This window comes from Choloepus didactylus, chromosome 2 (assembly GCF_015220235.1).
Source record: "Choloepus didactylus isolate mChoDid1 chromosome 2, mChoDid1.pri, whole genome shotgun sequence".
Lineage (NCBI taxonomy): Eukaryota > Metazoa > Chordata > Mammalia > Pilosa > Megalonychidae > Choloepus > Choloepus didactylus.
Window position 1 is genome coordinate 230004289 of NC_051308.1, and position 16989 is coordinate 230021277.

General features: G+C 47.2%; 1 protein-coding gene across 7 annotated transcripts in view; it reads left to right on the top strand.

Moving 5' to 3' along the window:
- Positions 1-5538: 5538 nt before the first annotated feature.
- LOC119527841 overlaps positions 5539-16989 on the top strand; it is a 72670-nt gene continuing 61219 nt past the window's right edge. For 4 of the 7 annotated variants that reach the window (XM_037828321.1, XM_037828320.1, XM_037828322.1 and 1 more), the window contains exons 1-3: positions 5539-6032; positions 13020-13214; positions 13703-14020. In XM_037828321.1, the coding sequence (XP_037684249.1) occupies positions 5922-6032; positions 13020-13214; positions 13703-14020 (624 nt within the window). In that variant the 5' untranslated portion in view covers positions 5539-5921. Of the gene's footprint in view, positions 6033-11782; positions 13215-13698; positions 14021-14225; positions 16870-16989 lie in introns of those variants that run through there. The other 3 variants (XM_037828324.1, XM_037828319.1, XR_005215482.1) reach the window with 3 other exon arrangements.

Genomic DNA, 16989 nt, shown 5'->3' on the forward strand with positions numbered 1-16989 from the left:
TGCACAGTGTCATCATTATCAGTATTATTGTTTATTAAAATTATTTTTATTTTAATAATAGCCTTACCTCACACCATAGTGCTAAGTGTTCTGCATATGTTTTCTTATTTAATTTTCACAGCAGTCCTATGGTTCAGAGACACTATATATTGTCCCCAATTCACAGATGAAGAAACCGAGGCCCAGAGAATTTGAGTGTCTTGTCCTAAGTCTGGAAATAGCCAGTGTGGAAGACTGAGTCTGGGGTGGTTGAACAAAGTATTTTGGTGGTGCCAGGGTGGAGGGAAAGGGGCGTAGGGCAAAATCCTGGGGATTCTTGAAATACGAGCTTGAAGGGCAGTTTAGAGCCATGGTTCTCAACAGGGGCGATTTTGCCCCCCAGGGGACATTCGACCACATCTGGAGATATTGGTTGTCACAATGTAGTGGGTGGGGGTGGGGTGGGTGCTGTTACCGGCATCTAGAGGTCAGAGTCCTACAATGTGCAGGCCAGCCTCCAAAACGAGAATTATCCAGCCCCAAATGGCAACGTGCGAAGCTTGAGAAATCTTGGATTAGAGTGTGCTTAAGAGCCTTTACCACTAAGCAAAGTGAAATTTTCGGCTTGTCACTTAGCTTCTCATGCCTGAGTTCCCTCCTCTTTAAAATGGGCTGATTATAGCTGCTAAAATGAGGGGAAATAGTTGCCTTCTTTTTTCATGTTTTAATTTGGGCTGTACACATTCTGGGTGTGTGCATATATTACCTCATCTAATCATTATAACCCAGTAAAGAATACCTACTACTACTGAAAACAAGAAACATTCATAGGGCACTTAAATGCTGGGCCCTGTTCTAAACTCTTTTCTTATATTAATTTATTTAATCCTCACAACAACTCTTAGAGGTAGACACCATTATAATCTCCTTTAGACAGATGGGGAAACTGAGGACAGAGGATGGAAGCTTCCTGAGGGTAGGGACAGTGTCCCTCTTGATCATTGCTAATCCTTAGCATCTAGAACTGTTTTTTTTTTTTTAATTAGTATGTTTTTAAACTTTATCAAAAATTAAAAAAAAATACTTCAAACCAAACAAAGGAATAGGAAAAACAAATATCCTAAAATAACTACATTGCTTCCAAACAGTTTAGAACTGTTTCTAAATAAATATCTTTTGAAGGGGGAAGTGAATAAGCTCTCCATAGATTTCAATGGGCTCACATAACCTCCTGAAATTGTGAAGCAACTGGGGTGCAGAAAAGTTGAGGTCTTGTCTGGAGCTTCTTCTGCCCCTTTGCTTTTCCATGGAGACCTTGGGAAAGGCCCTGGGTGCTTTCTCTGGGCTGCCAAAGCTGAATCTGCCCCTTCCACTGGCACAGAGGGGCTGACGTGGGTACTGGGGCATTTCTAAGATGCCCAGTGGGTGTTAGGGCCGGGTCTCCCTGGAATCTCAGCTGAGCTGGAGAGGATTAGTGTCTTGGAATCGGAGCAAACTGGGAAGCTTGTTTGGCATACAAATGTGTCTTCACTCCCCCGATGAATGGGGAGAGATTTCAGATTTAACTCAACCCTAGTCCCAGCCTTGGGGAAATGGGTGCCTGGGGACATGTGGGAGGTTGGGCATGGCCTAAGATGATCACGCAGCTACCGCGCAGTGGGTACCATGTGCTACATGCTTCAGGTGCGTTTCGCAGTGTGACCTTCCAGCAACCTGCAGAGGTGGCGGCTCTGTCCTTATCCTCATTGACAAATGGCAAAGCCCAGGCTTAGAGAAGTGGTAACTGGCTCAAAGGCACCAGTGGGAAGCTGCGGGCCAGTAATTCAAACCTGGCCCACCCGACACCAACATTGACCTGAACCCAAAGCAGCCATTCCATGAGTGAGCCAGGGCGTCTGACTTTAACCTCTTTGACCTTCATCTGTGAAATGGGACCATGAATCCCAACCTCAGAGGATTGTTGTAAAGATTTAAAGGGGATAATGATAAAGTACCCAGCACACAGTAGTAGCTCTATAAATAGTAGGTTCTTTCCCTGAGTTTCCCAGGGATCCATTCTCCAGTCTTAGTTTTGGGGTACCCTAGGTCGGGGGTATTGCAATGGAGGAAGAGGCCCAGAGTAGACAAAGGCTTGGTGGGAGGCCCCCCTATATGCTCTATGAAGCACGGCCCCAACCATCTCTGGACTTCCCTTCCTGTAATGCTGTGCTGCCCTTAGCCTGTAAAGCAGGCCATGCTGCTTGCTCCATCATCCATGGGGTGTCTGGTGGAGTCACCTTCTTGGAGGTTGGGGCATGCAGCACCCTCCCCAGTTATAGGGATCACTGGCAGTTAAAAGAGCAAATGGGGTATGTGATCTACACTGCAAGACTGACCACTTTTCCATAAGCCATATTATGTCCAGCCACACTGCTCTTTCCAGAATGTCATACTTTTTATGCTTCTGCACTTCTGCATATGCTGTTCCCTCAGCCTCCCACTCCTTTCCAACCTTCAGGTTTTGGCTAAGATCTTACCTCCTCCAGGAAGTCTTCCCTGAGACCCCTCCACCTGAATTAGTTCCCCCACTTAGACTCCCACAGCCCTGGTGCTTCCCTCTGACTAAGCACTTGTCCCCCCACATGGTGTAGCTGCTCTGTCTTCTCCTATCAGCCTGTGCTGGCTCTTGGGCCGGCTCTTGGTCTCTTTTGTAAGTCTCCACATCCCCAGGGTTTCCCACAAATGCCTGGCACAGAGCAGCTCCTGGGGGAATGTTGTTGAATTAATGTTATAATAACAACAATCTCTTGCATATGTAGAGCTCTTTTCCAGCTTCAAAAGCCTTTTTTGCAGCTATGATGTCATCCGATTCTCACAGAAAACTTGCCATTTTGGGTAGGCACAGTATGAATTGGTGCTTCTAGTTGACAGAGGAAGGAAATGAGGCTGGAAGAGGCTAAATGTGTTGTCCGGGCAGACGGTGGGACAGGCCCGTGCCCTCAGTGTTGTGCCCGAAGCAGATGTGGATATATTTGTGATATGTTTAGTCCAGAGCGGGAGCCTTCTCTGAGTTCTGATTCCGGGCTTTCTGCTGGGGGAGAGGGGTGCTAGGAGCTGCTGCTTTCTGGCTTTGGTGGGGAGCTGGGACCAGCTTTGGGTGGTGATGGTGACAGGTTGGTATGTCTGAACCTACTTTCTGGGAGGGGAACTGGGATAAGCTGTGGCTTTCTTCTGTAAAGGTTCGTTCACCACTGTGCTGCTGATGGTATATAATACCAAAAAATCAGGGAAAAAATATAAAAATCTGGGAATGACTAAGTAAACTGCAATCCATCCACTTGGTGGAATATCTGGCCACCATTAAAAATGTTTCTACAGTTCATGCCTTGAAATGGGAAAATGTTTATGTCAAAATGTTCAAGGCAAAAAGGAGAATGCAAATTATATATGAGAGATGGTGTCGTGGGGTGGTTTGAATCCCAGCTCTGCTCCTTACTGGCTTTGAACTCAGGCATATTAAACTCTTTGTGCCTCAGTTTCTTTGCCTGTAAAACAAGCCTAGTAATAGTTCTACCTTTTAAAGCCATTGCAAGTCAATGAACTGACACATCTAAAGCACTTAAAACAAAGCCTAGCAAATATTAAGTGTTAAGTTTTAGTTCTTACTGTTAATTATTATCATCTCAGCTATGTCAAATATATGTAAGGAAAAAAATGGCATAAGGAAATGTTAATGGTGTTTTCTTTGAGATGTGGGTTAATAAATGACGTTTACTTTGTTTTTCCCACTTCTCTAAACATTTTACATGAGGGTGTATTATTTTTATTGTCATAAGTGAGTAAACTTGATTTTCCCCTAAATGATGATAGTGAGGAGACTGACTCAGGAACATTTTCCTCTTGGATGCAAGAGGGATGATTTCAGGGGACTGCTCCACGATTAACACCTGGAATTCCCCGAGAACACACCCATGTCAATATTTTTCTTTAGCTTGAATCAGCAGCTCCAGGTAATCTTTCCCCAAACAGATCATGCTGTCGCCTTCGTCCCTCATCTGCTAGTTTAATAATTTTATACGATGCCTATCGAGACAAATAGCTGAGCTGTTAATTAGTCACAACCATAAACTGTCTCTGCCTGAAGACAATGAGAATTCCCCAGGCACGATGCATTGGAAATGATACTAAATCATTCCGACCACCCCTGAGGTCATCATGGTCTTCCTCCATCCGGTGAGGAGGGCCTTCACAATGCAGGAAACACCAGCTGCTGTGTAAGCTGACATGGGCTCTGTCCGGGGCTGGCCAGACAAAGCCAGCCAGCTGGTCGACAGACCGACCGTTCCGAGCACACAGTAGGCGTTCAGTAACTCCGTGGCAAATTCAGCTGGCATTCTTTTAGGTCTGGCCAGTGCAACACAGGGCTATCCTGTGTGTGAGTCATGGCGAGGGAGGGGGATGCCAAAGGATGGTCCTCACCTCCAAGAAGAAAGGCTGATAGCAACTTTAAGGCCCTTCTACTGACAGTTTCATGAGTTCTGGGCATTTGGGAGGGTGGCCCCTGGGCTAGGGGGTCCAGGCTAGACCTTTATTTGATTTTTCTCTTAATTCTTTTGGGATATGGGTTTAAATGACCATGATAACCACCACTGTCAACATCTTACCACCCCTTTGCCTCCCCATTCCCTTATTTTTTTAAAAAAATTATATACATTTTTAATTAGAGAAGTTGTAGGTTTACAGGAAAATCAAGCAGAAAATACAGAGTTCCCATATAACCTCCATCACGCACAGTTTTCCCGATTATTAACCTTTGCATTAGTGTGGTAACTTTGTTACAATTGATGAAACAATATTATTATAATTATATTATTAACTATAGTCCATAGTGTTAATATGAATGTTAGCATTCACTATGTCATACAGTCCAACAGCTTTAAAAAATTTATTATAGTAACATCTTACAACTAAAATTTTCCCTTTTCACCATGTTCAAATATGTAACTCAATGGCTTATTGTATTCACAATGTTGTGCCACTGTCACCATCATCTGTGACCAAAATTTTCCCATCACCCCAAACTGTACCCGTTAAGCAGTAACTCCCCATTTCCTACCCCACCCCATCTTATTCTACTTATTTCATATCAGTGAGATCCTACAATATTTGTTCTTTTGTATTTGCTCATTTCACTCAACATGATGTCTTTAAGGTTCATCCATATTGTTGCATGTATCAGAACTTCATTCCTTTTTTACAGCTGAATACTGTGCCCCTGCATGTATATACCACATTTATTTATCCATTCATCTGTTGACGGACACTTGGGTAGCTTCCATCTTTTGGCTATTGTGAAGTACAGCTATGAACGTTTGTGTGCAAGTATCTGTTTGAGTCCCTGCTTTCAAACCTTTTGGGTATTTACCTAGAAGTGGGATTGCTGGGTCATATGGTAATAATATACTTAACTTTCTGAGGAACTGCCAAACTGTGTTCCACAGCAGCTGTACCTATTTTACACTCCCACCAATGATGAGCAAATATTCCTATTTCTCCACCCCTTCTCCAACACTTGTTATTTTTCATTTTTCTAAATAGTGACCATTCTAGTGGGTATGAAGTGGTATCTCATTGTGGTTTTGATTTGTATTTCCCTAATGGCTAATGATGTTGTGCTGGTTTGGAACTGTATGTATATCAGGCAAGTATGTTCTTAAGGTTAATCCATTCCTGTAGGACCCATTGTAAGTAGGATCTTCTGGTGAGGCTACTTAAATTAGGGTGTGACCCACCTTATTCAGGGTGGGTCTTAAACCTCTTACTGGAGTCCTTTATAAATGGAATGGATACAGAGAGAGAGAGGGCAGGGAGAGAAAAAGAGAGAGAGAGAGAGGAAGCCATGGAAACAAGAAGCTGAAAGCAAGGAAACCCAGAAGTGAAGGAAGAGACCAGCAGATCCTGCCATGTGCTTTACCGTGGGACAGAAGAGTCCGGGATTACTGACAGCTGATCTTCAGGAAGAAACCATTGTCTTGATGATGCCTAGATTTCAACATTTTCATGGCTACAAAATGGTAAGTTTATAAGCTAATATATTCCCATAGTTAAAATTGTATCTGATTTGAGTTGGCCATTTGTACTTCTTTGGAGAAATGTCTTTTCAAGTTCTTGACCCATTTTAAAATTTGGTTGTTTGTCTTTTCTTTCAGTTGTTGAATTTTAGGATTTCTTTATATGGTTTTGATATTAAACCCTTACCAGATATGTGGTCTCCAAATATTTTCTCCTATTCTGTAGGGTGTCTCTATACTTTCATGATGAAGCACAAAAGTTTTAAATTTTGATGAAGTCTCATTTATCCATTTTTTTTCTTTTGTTGCTTGTGCTTTGGGTTTAAAGTCTAAGAAACCGTTGTCTAACACAAAGTTCTATGTTTTTCTCTGGGAGTTTTATAGTTTTGGTTCTTATATTTAGGTTTTTGATCCATTTTGGGTTGATTTTTGTATATGGTGTGAGGTAGAGGTCCACCTTCATTCTTTTGCTCATGGATGTCCAGTTTTCCCAGCACCATTTGTTGAAGAGATGGTTCTTTTGCTCTTTACCCATTGAAGTAACCCATCCATCCATCCATTCATCCACCCATCCATCCATCTGTGGTGAAGCAGCATAATGGTGGATAAGTAATTAGATCCCAGAGTTAGACTGGTTTTAAATCACCTTGTATTCTGGGAGGCAGACATGTGACTGGACACTGAGGAAACCAGGCAAGTTCAGGGTTCTGTGGGTGCAGTGAGGAGTCTGACTCCCAGCTGGAGCCTCAGGGGAGGTTTCCGGAGGGTGGGTGCCTCAGGCCCCGTTGCCGCCATCTTCATCCCCCCTGGGATTTCTTTGAGCAGTGGTGGGGCTGTGGTCAGTTCAATGGCACAGCTGGCCCGTAGGCCTTAGCCTGGTCCCTGGCAAGCCTTGTCATCTCTAGTATCCTGGTCCTTCTTCCCCTGGCACCCATTCTCTACTTCTCTACCATTCCTAGCCCTCTTCTCACTCTCCCTTGACTCATCCTTCATCCTTACCCCCTACAGTCAAATAACCTGTTCCCAGAATCCTGCTTCCTGCTAGATGAAAACTAATTAAGCTGATAATCTAACTTGTGTAAAAGGCTGTTGGTTGCTCACGCTTCTGTGACACCTTGCCTGGTAACATTTGTCATCATCATAGTACACATAATAAGTGCGTTTACTGTGTACCATGAAACGACCCACTGAGAACACTGTGTATTTTCAGCACCACCTATGTGCAATTATGTATTTTGAGCACCGACTCTGTGCATTGACTGTATTATTGAATGCTTAATGTTCACCTCTACAGTGCATTTCAGCTGGGTCTAGATTTCAGCTTCCTTCAAAAGACAGCATGTTGGAGTGGGGAGGGGGTATCCAAGTCAGACAATCTGGGTTCCAATCTCACAAAGCTTTTGAGAGCTCTGTTCCCATAGGCACATCATTTCACATCTCAGCCTCAGTTTCCTTATCTGTTAGGTGGAGACAACAATACCTTACCTGGAAGTGTGGTTGACAGAATTCAGTGGTATTTATGCAAAGATTTGTTGCAAATTGCCAAGCATTATGTTAGATGAGCATCATTCCAAGACTTTAAGTGCTCAGCATATGCCTTCCTGCAGAGGTAGAGGCCCAGGTGGTGGGGATACAGGGGGTATTCAGAGTGGATTGGGGTTCCTGGGGCTGAAGCCCTGAGCTGACAAGTGATTGGTGTCCAGGGGTGTGTCATGCCGCAACAGGGTGGCTTAAGACTGCTTGGCATCTGATTGTCCTCCCCTGGGCCTAATTACCCAGGGCTTTGCAGGAAGCCTCACAAACTGGAGGTGACAATTTCACCCATGGCAGTTTCCCCCTGGGTCTTAGTCACCATCACTGGGACCCCCCCTTATGCTCTCCCTTAGGGATTCGTGTCATCCACCCCCAGGATCTTTGTGTTCTTTGCCTGAAGGAGTGCTTTGCCTCCCACCGAGTATCCCAGCCTCCCTTCTTGGGTTCTGAATCTGAAAAAAAGACAATGATCTCTGGAAAGGTCTCGTGCCCTTGTGCATTAATTTATTCCTGCATTAATTCAGCAAACATTTATTAGTTCTGGCCATGTGCTGAATCAAGGGGGTAGTACTTGGAACAGGATGTCAGGGAGGACTGCACTGAGATTTGGAAGCCTCTGACAAGTGATTTTAGGTACTTCCTCCCTCTTCCTGAGGGTCTATTCACATGACTCAATAGGCTCAGAGTCGCTGAGGTGGGTTGGGCTTGGTGCTCGAGAATAAAGAGTATACGTGTAAAATCAGACACACACGCTTTGATGCTTCTGGGTCCAAACGTGTCAGAATGTCACGACTATCCTATACTGCTGGACATGGGGATCAGGAGAGTTATTGGAACTGGAAATGGAGACTTGAGATGATCAACTTGGTGTAATGGGTCAGATGAGGGGGGTGAGCACTATCGCCTGGGCTGGGGGCTGCAGGAGAGAGAGAGAAGTGAGAGGAAGGAGAGAAGTGAGCAAGGGGGCCTAGGAGAGAACTCCGGGAACTCTGAGTGGAAGGATTGGGAGAGGCCAGAAGGCCCGAGCAACTGGAGGAGGAGTGGCTGAGAGACAGGAACAGAGCCAGGTGGGACGAGAGCTTGAAGAAAGGATGGCGGTCAAGAGAGTCAGAGAGGGCCCAGGGCTGGGTGGTCAGCGGGGCATTGGTGACTCTGGGTAGGCCCCCAGGAATCAGAACATAGGGGTCAGGGAGTTATAAGGAGGTAGGAGGGGAAATGGGTCACCTTGGCCATTGTTTGAAGGAAGTACGGAGTGAGAGAGGTGGAGGCTCTAGGGGTTGGGGACAGCTTTGGAGAGGATTCAGTTTGAGGCAGAAGGGAAGGAGCTCCTTGGTGTTTGCATACACTAGTTGTATATACAGTTTTTATTGATTGGTCATCTTTTTCTATCTACAGTGGCTTCTTCTTATTCACCAAGCCCTGCCAGCTAATAGTAGCTAGTCTGTCCCTCAGTAAGTATCGAGCACCTTCTGTGTGTAAGGGAAGCAGAGAAAAGGGGGTCAAGATCCTTGCCTTTGAGGAGCTTCCCACGTAGTGTGGTGAGAAAGACATTGAGCATATACTATAATAACAAATAACCTTGGGCTCTGATGACTGCTAAAATGGAGATGACATCCATCAGGCTTTGATCAGAGAAACAGAATCATGAATGACATAGATAAGGGGCGAGACCTTGTTCAAGTGTGGGACCTCATGGGGCTGTCTGTGCAGCTGCTGCCTCTGCCTCTGGGGTTGGGCCTCACTCCTTGTAGGTCAGCCAGACTGGAGCCAGGAAGGAAAGCTGGAAGTGGATGAGAGCAGGGACAAGTGGATCCCACAGGAGGACTCGGGACCCACATCTGTCCCTCACCACCTCCAACTTCCAAGCCCACGTGACCCTAGGAGAAGGTGATGCCCTTCTCCCTGGAGCTGCACACACTTGGCTCCTGACTTGCAGAAATTGAAGGATGACATCTGGTGGAGCTGGAGGGGCTGCAGGTCAAGGTGAGCCAGCAGGTCAGTGACAACGTGCATGGGCTGGTGCAGTGCGCCCTGCACTGGCCTTCAGAGCATAATGAAAACACACAGCTGCTGCTCCATTTCCACCTTCCAAATCTCATGCAAAATTTCTCTTGTGCCCCGTGCCGTGCTAGCACCATCCAGAGGAGGGAATTCTGGGGAATGTTATTTCAGTTTGGTTCAGTTGACACAGTGCAAAGCTAGCCCAGAGAAGAAGCAGGATGATGCAGGACAGAGTGACAAGGATGGGGTGCGGCTTTAGTTCAGGAGGTTGGGGAAAGCCCCTTGAAGGAAGTGACGTTTGCGACAAGACCTGGGGAAGAGCGCTTGACACGTTCCAGGGCAGGGTAATGGAGCATGGAGATGAGGGAGGGAGGCAGAGATGGAGTCTGGGAGGGTGGCAGGGGCTGTGGCTTTGCAGGCCATGGTGGGGAAGGTGGAATTGATTCTGATCACTGTGGGAAGAGTTTTAAGCAAGGCAGTGATATGGCTGATTTAAGCCAAAAGCTCAGTGTTGCTTCTGGGTGGATTAGGGACTGTGGGGGGCAGGGTGGGAAAGCGTAGAAGCAGGCAGCCCAGCTGGGGGGCTACTACGGTTGTCTAAAGAAGAGATAATGCCAGCTAGAACTGGGGTGGTAGCTGTGAAGAGAGAGAGAGAAGTGGTTGGATTCTGGATTTATTAGGGGATAGAGATGGATTGGGGTGGGTTTGTGATGAGATAGAGAGATACCAAAAATAAGAGAGTAGTTATCTCATGCTCCTTTGGTCCTTGCTTCTGGGAAAGGCTGTCCTTGCCCTGGTGACTTCTCCTGCTCCTCTGTGACTAGGAGAGTTTGCCCTCTGTACCTCCTGTCCCCTCGCCCCAAAAGGGCTGGCCCCCACCCCCACCTTGGCCATCTTCTGCTTTTGGTTTCCTGTCAGTTGTCAGCATCTCCAGTGTCTCCTCAAAGTCCTGCCATAGTGAGAGGCAGAGAGAGAAGATAATAAAAGCAAGAACCAGCCTGGGGGAGAAAAAGACAAGATTTTTATCCTCCCAACCCTGGAAGTTCCCCTCTGGCTCCGAGAAGCCTCAGAAGTGTTCTCTCCCAACATATTAGTAATACCCGGCAAAAACGCTGTCCTCGGAGCATGGAGAGAAGGCAGCATGATTCTGTGTTTGATTAGAATTTATTTCCAACCTGCAGCCTCCCTGATGCCAACCTCCCTTGCTTACCACCCCTGCAGAGCTTGGTGGCCAGAGAGGCAAGGCTAGGGGGAAAAGGGGAGGAGGGAGTGGGGGGAGGCAGAGGGGTCTTCAGCAACCTGAGAACGTCCAAGCACCCTCCTGCTAGCAAGGGTGGGGATAAGAGGTGTGTTCTCCACCTGCTGCTCCCTGAGAGAGGGGCTGATGGAGCTGCCTGCCTAGAAAATCATGAAAAAGAGCTGGTTGGATCTGCTGAGGTTGGGGTCGCGATGGCCGACTTAAGCAGAAGTCAGGCTCTGCGAATAGCTTGCTGTGTGATCTCGGGGGTGGAGGTGGGGGGGCTTATGTACTCTCTCTGATCTCAGTTTCCTCATCTGGATTCAAAAAGCTTTTGGGACTCTTAAAGGCCATGATTTTAGGACAATTGCAACATCCTAGCCTGGGAGCTAGTTGGGTTCTCACTGAGTTAACTCGGGTGGGGTCCTAGATGGCAGACTGGGGAGTGACATTGGGCAGAAGGGAAGGGGGTCCGGGCCAGGCTGGATTATCAGACTTTGGGTCCAGGACTCTCTCTTTTATTGGTCATCTCTAGAGGACTGGGGTAAACCACACCAAGTGATTCTCCTTCTATCACCCCATCATTCATTCATTCATTCATTCACTCTCCATTAATTACAGGCTGCATGCCTGTTGCTGTTCTGGGTGCTGGGGAAAGGACAGGGAATAAGGCATAAAGATCACAGTGTGTGTGTGTGTGTATGTATGTGTTTTTGGGGGGGGGGGGCAAGCACATGGTGCTGAGGACATGAAGGAAAGGCCCTGACCTGGGCTTTGGAAGGAAGCTGACTTTTAAGCTTGGCTCCAAAGGGTGAATGGGGGGGAGCCAGGAGACGGGGAAAGGGAGCACCAGGAAGAGAGAAGGATCTATGTGGAGGTGCAGAGATGAAAGCCAGCTTGGCAGGTGGAAGGGAACCAAATGCTCCAGGAGGCCTGGGAAGGGAGGTGGGGGCGGGTGGGGTGTGTGTGGGAAAGAGACCAACAGCACAGGGCTTCCTGATGGCCATGGAGGCCACTGAGGGCATTGCAGGGCTGTGAGTGTGTATAGGAGACTCAGGTCTTTTAAGGCCTAACCCCCTGGAGGCTCCTTACCTTGGAGGTGAATATAGTCATGGTTGACACTTGAGGGGGAACCACACTTCTTCGGTGTGGACCTAGGGTTTGGAGAGACAGACTTTGATTCCATAACTGAATCTCTCAGAGATGAATCTGACTGCCCTAGTGATAGCTCCCCATCTGTGGAGTAGCTGGATGGCCACCTGTTTAGCTCTAGAGGGAAGGATGATTGGGTTGAATGGACTTTCATCTTGGAGTGAAGATGCATGAACGCTGGTTAGGGAGATCTGGTTTCCCACTGCTGGCTCTGCCAAGCACAAGCTGTGTGTGCTTGGGTAAGTCAGTTAACCTCTCTGAGCCTCAGCTTCCTCACCTATAATATGGCATTATTTGTGTTTATCTTCCAGGGTAGGTTCTGACAGGTAAAGAAGATGATGATGATGATAATGATGATGATGATGATACTAATAGCTATTATTTATTGAGTTCTAAGCCCTTTTAGCGGGTGATGTGCTGTGCTGCCGAGGTTCCGCCTTCAGGACCAAGGCACTCATTCCCCCGTTGCCAGCTGAAAGCTCACTGCAGGGCTGAGGTCACACCCCTTTCCTGGCACAGCCACCTGGCCTCAGTGTGGGACAGTTCAAAGGGCCAACCCTGCCCCACAGCTCCAGTTGTGGCCACAGCACGCATTTCAACTTCTCCCTCTGCCGAATCTGCTTTTGCTCACCCTTTCACAGGTGTATTACCAAGAGTGCTCCTTGTCAAACCTCCTTTGTGCAAATCTTCACCTTAGAGGCTGATTCCCAGGGAATCTCACCTGGGATGGCCCCTTACTGCATTATCTCACTTAATGCCCCCAACCACCCTTTCAGGGAGGGAGACATATGATGAAGCCATGTTTATACACAAGGAAACTGTGCAAAGAGGTTAACTCTCTGCCTGAAGCCACATGAGTAGTAAGTGGCAGAACCTGGACTTCTACACAGAGCACCTGTCTGCAGAGCCCCAGCTCCTAACACCCACCTGCAGCCCGGCAGTCACAGGCAGTCAGCGAAGGGCAGGAAGGAGTTAGCACTCCTTCCTGTCCCAGGAGGTCGGCTGAGGATTGCCCTGGACCATTGTCCTGTACCCTGTGACCCTGAATCCCCTCGCGCTCTCCCCAGCTCGCTGGTGGCTGTGATGGCAGCAGCAGCAGCAGCCTTCCTGAGCCTCTCCCACGAGCCAGCATCACACGGTGGAAAGCACCACCTCCCTCGGCCACCCACTCCCCAGCTGCCGATGTGACACCTTTGTCGCTGCCTCCAGGGTGGGTGTCTTGCATGTGGACAGTGCGGCTGTGGACACTGCGGGGAGAAGAGGTGGGTTTGGAACCTGATCTTGCCTTACCCCGAGGTTGGAGAGCCCAGAAGTACTGAGACTCCTGCGGGACCAGGGCTCTGGCCAGGCCCGGGCCTGTGATGGGCAGTGTCCCGGCTGGGAGGAGACCTGGGGTCTAGTCCCAATAGTGTTGCTGACCCAGGAGGGGTCCCATGCTTCTCTGGGTCATGGGTGGGCAATTGGCCGTCTAAGGGTCTCTCCAGAGCTAGGGTTATGCAGTCACAGCCACTTGGATGCCCCATGGGACTTTTGCTTCTTCCTCCCTCACATCCCCCCCGAATGTCCTGAAAGCCACTGGCTATGGGTTGACTTGTGTCCCCCTAAAAGACCTGTTCAGGTCCTAACCTCTGGTCCTTTACATGTGACCTTATTTGGAACTAGGGTCTTTAAAGTTGTGATTAGTTAAGATGAGGCCAGACTGGATTAAGGTGGGCCCTGAGCCAATGTGACCGATGTTCTCCTAAGACAGGGAGAGGACAAACAGAGACCCCGGGAGAAGCCATGTGAAGATGGAGACCAGCAAGGAGGCCATGTGGAGATGGCGGCAGAGCGGCCTCCACAAGCCAAGGAGCACCAGGGACTGCCAGCAAACCCCAGAAGCCGAATGAGGCCAGGAAGTCTTTACCCCTACAGGCTTCATATGGAGCATGGCCCTGCTGATACCTTGAGTTTGGATTTCCAGCTCCAGAACCGTGACAGAATCAATTTCTGTCGTTTTAAGCCATCTCGTTTGCGTTCTTGGTTACGGCAGCCCATGGAGACTGGGAGACCATCTCATTATTCACTGGTACGAGACTCTACGGTTTACCCAACATCTCCGCAGCAGTGCTGTGAGGCTGGGGTCAGATGGTTAATCAAGGCCCAGAGAGGGCCATTCAATATTTTGAAAACTTGAAGTCATTTCGTTTTTAACATGCAATTGAGAATATGATCTTGCCAAATTGACAAGAGAGAGCTTAGAAATCATTCAGTCTATTCCTTTTGTTTGACAGATGGGGAAACTGAGGCACAGACAGCCTCCATCCTCCCAGGTTGCTCAGTAACCAGAGGCAGAACTGAGGTCAGGGCCAATTTTGGGGCTCGTTCAATTACCTTTGGCTGGATACTTTTCAAATTTCATGCCATGAATGATTTCCCATTTAAGAGTAAAAAACCACTAATGGGAAGCAAAATGCTGCCCCAGCTTGTGGGTCTTTGGCCCCCCCACTTCTGATGGCTTGTTTGGGGGGTGCTTTGGAGCTCGAACACAGATGATCGGGCCTGTTTGACTTTGTTATGAGCCAGCTGCAGGCATGCACGATGGAGATGGGTTTGTGTATTTATTTTCCTATCTTGATCACGCAGGCAGCCCAGAGAGGAGGTGAGGTTGAGCAGCAGGGACAAAGAAATGTGTGTGTTCTGACAAATTTGGGGAATTAACTCTGAGATTGTTCCAAGGAGAAAATGATGTTTTGAATCAGGAGTTATATATCTGAGCTCACTGCCTTTTAAAGAACACCTTGTTTACTTAACTGTTCTGTTTACAGATTTACTTAAACATGGCTCAGTTTCAAAAAGAATCTGAAATGGCTAAGTTTTTAATTAGATTGTGAGCTCCTTGAGGTTAGGAACTATTTTTATTATCTCTCTTCTTCTGACAGAATAACTCACTTGCCCCTACCTCCTGCCTTCCTGTAGCTGGATTCTCTACCTGTTTCTGTTGTAATAATCTGTTTTTGTTCCTTTGTTCTCTATTGAACTGTAAGCTCAGTGAAGATAGGGACTATGTATTACACATCTCACACATTCACTTATCCATACATCCAACAACAAATTATTAATCCATTCAATTATCCATCCAACCAATGAACCAAACATCCATCCAACTATCCATCTATACTCTCAGCCATTCGTCCGTCCATCCATCCATCCATCCATCCATCCATCCATCCATCCATCCATCTACACAGCCATCCTGGGCAAAACCCCATTCATCCTCTCAAAACTCCATAAAGTTGCACAAATGAAACCATTCAATATGGACCTGTTACCCATTATCTAGTTCTCGCTTCATTCTAAGCACACTAAGCTAACATGCCAAATGTAGCACATATATTAACTAATTGATTAAATGAAATTACATTCTCCCAAAGACTCCATGAGGTAGGGTTATTATTTCCATATTTCAGATGAAGAAAGTAAGGCTGAGAGTTTCAGTCATTGTCCAGGTCACGTTGTTGGTAAATGGCAGCATGAGCTTTAAAGCCAGAGCCTGACTCCAGAGCCCATGCTCTTTTGCTTCACAATGGTGGGAAGTATTTCTGAGGGAATGATTTAAACTGATGTGCACCCCCACACCCCCACAGCAATCTAACTTCCCCCTCCCATTCCCTCCTAATCCTGGGGAGAGTGAGAAAAGGTCCAAGGGAGCATTCCATGGGGTCCAGCTCTGAGGTGAGGAAGTCCACAGTCCCCTTCTCCCACCCCCTCCGTCTTGGTTGGATCAACTGGCATGACGGGTACAGCTCTGCTGTGGGTGGGCAGTGATGAGTCAGTGTGAGGGGTGGGCCAGGGATGGCCAATCAATGCTAAAAGCATCAGTCCCCAGAAGCCCTTGGAGCTTTGGGAAAAGGAAGTTTGGCTAATTCAAGCTCACAGGAAGTCAAGTGGAGTTCACAGAGAGGACCCCTCCGGAGCCTGTGGGCTCTTCCAGTTAATGTCCTCCAGGCATCTTAAATTCTGCATGTTGAGAACTAAACCTATTGCCTTTCTGCATCGTCCATCCTTTCACCTGTCTTGCTTCTCTTTCCCTGTTTCTTCAGGTAACCAGTATCCTCTTTTTGGGGGATAAATTGTTCCTCTATTGTTCCAGTTCCAATGGGACCCACCCATCAGAGTTCTACCCTTGGCCACAGTGGTGGGAAACTGATCCAAATTGGGCCAATCATAATTCCACAGGTCTCAGGTCACAGTGCCAAGGAGATGGACATACGATCAAGCCTGACCAATCAGAGTTCTTCCTCGGGATTTTTCTAACTGGAACTGGTGGGCAAAATTGTTTTTCCTGGGTGGTTATAAGGCTTTAAAGCTATGAGTCTTGAGCTCTTTACAGCCAGACAGAAAGATTGACAAAAAGACATAGAGAGGAGGGAGGGCATCCCGAGGGGGCCTGGGGCCCAGGTTCCAATCATCCCTGAAGTCAGCTCCACCTTTGACTTCCAGTTTGTTTTCAGGGCAGGGGTAGATGGGTGGGAGGATAATACATTTGCCCCTTTCCCTCTTGATGCCTTTATTTGGCTTTCTGTCATTTGTGATCAGAGAACTCTGGCAATCACATTAGCCAAACCAGTAATTTTAGTATCTTTCTTGGCAATGAAGGTTGCCCTCTCCTTCATCTCCTCATCCAATCCAAACCAAATTTATTAAACTCTACCTCTGATGAGCTCTCAACTCTGCCCATTACTTTTCATCCCCATAGCCTTCTGAATCTTGGGGACTCTCTTTCTGGGTCCAAGTTTGTCTCCTCTAGTCCCTCAATTCAGCCAGAGTAATATTTTCAACACACAGATTTGACCTGGTGTGCCAGTTTGAATGTATTATGTCTCCTCAAATGCCATTATCTTTGATGCAATCTTGGGTGGGCAGACGTTTTAGTGTTGATTAGATTGTACTTCTTTGATTGTTTCCATGGAAATGTGACCCACCCAACTGTAGGTGATAATTCTGATTAGATAATTTCCATGGAGGTGTGGCCCCACCCATTCAGCATGGACCTTG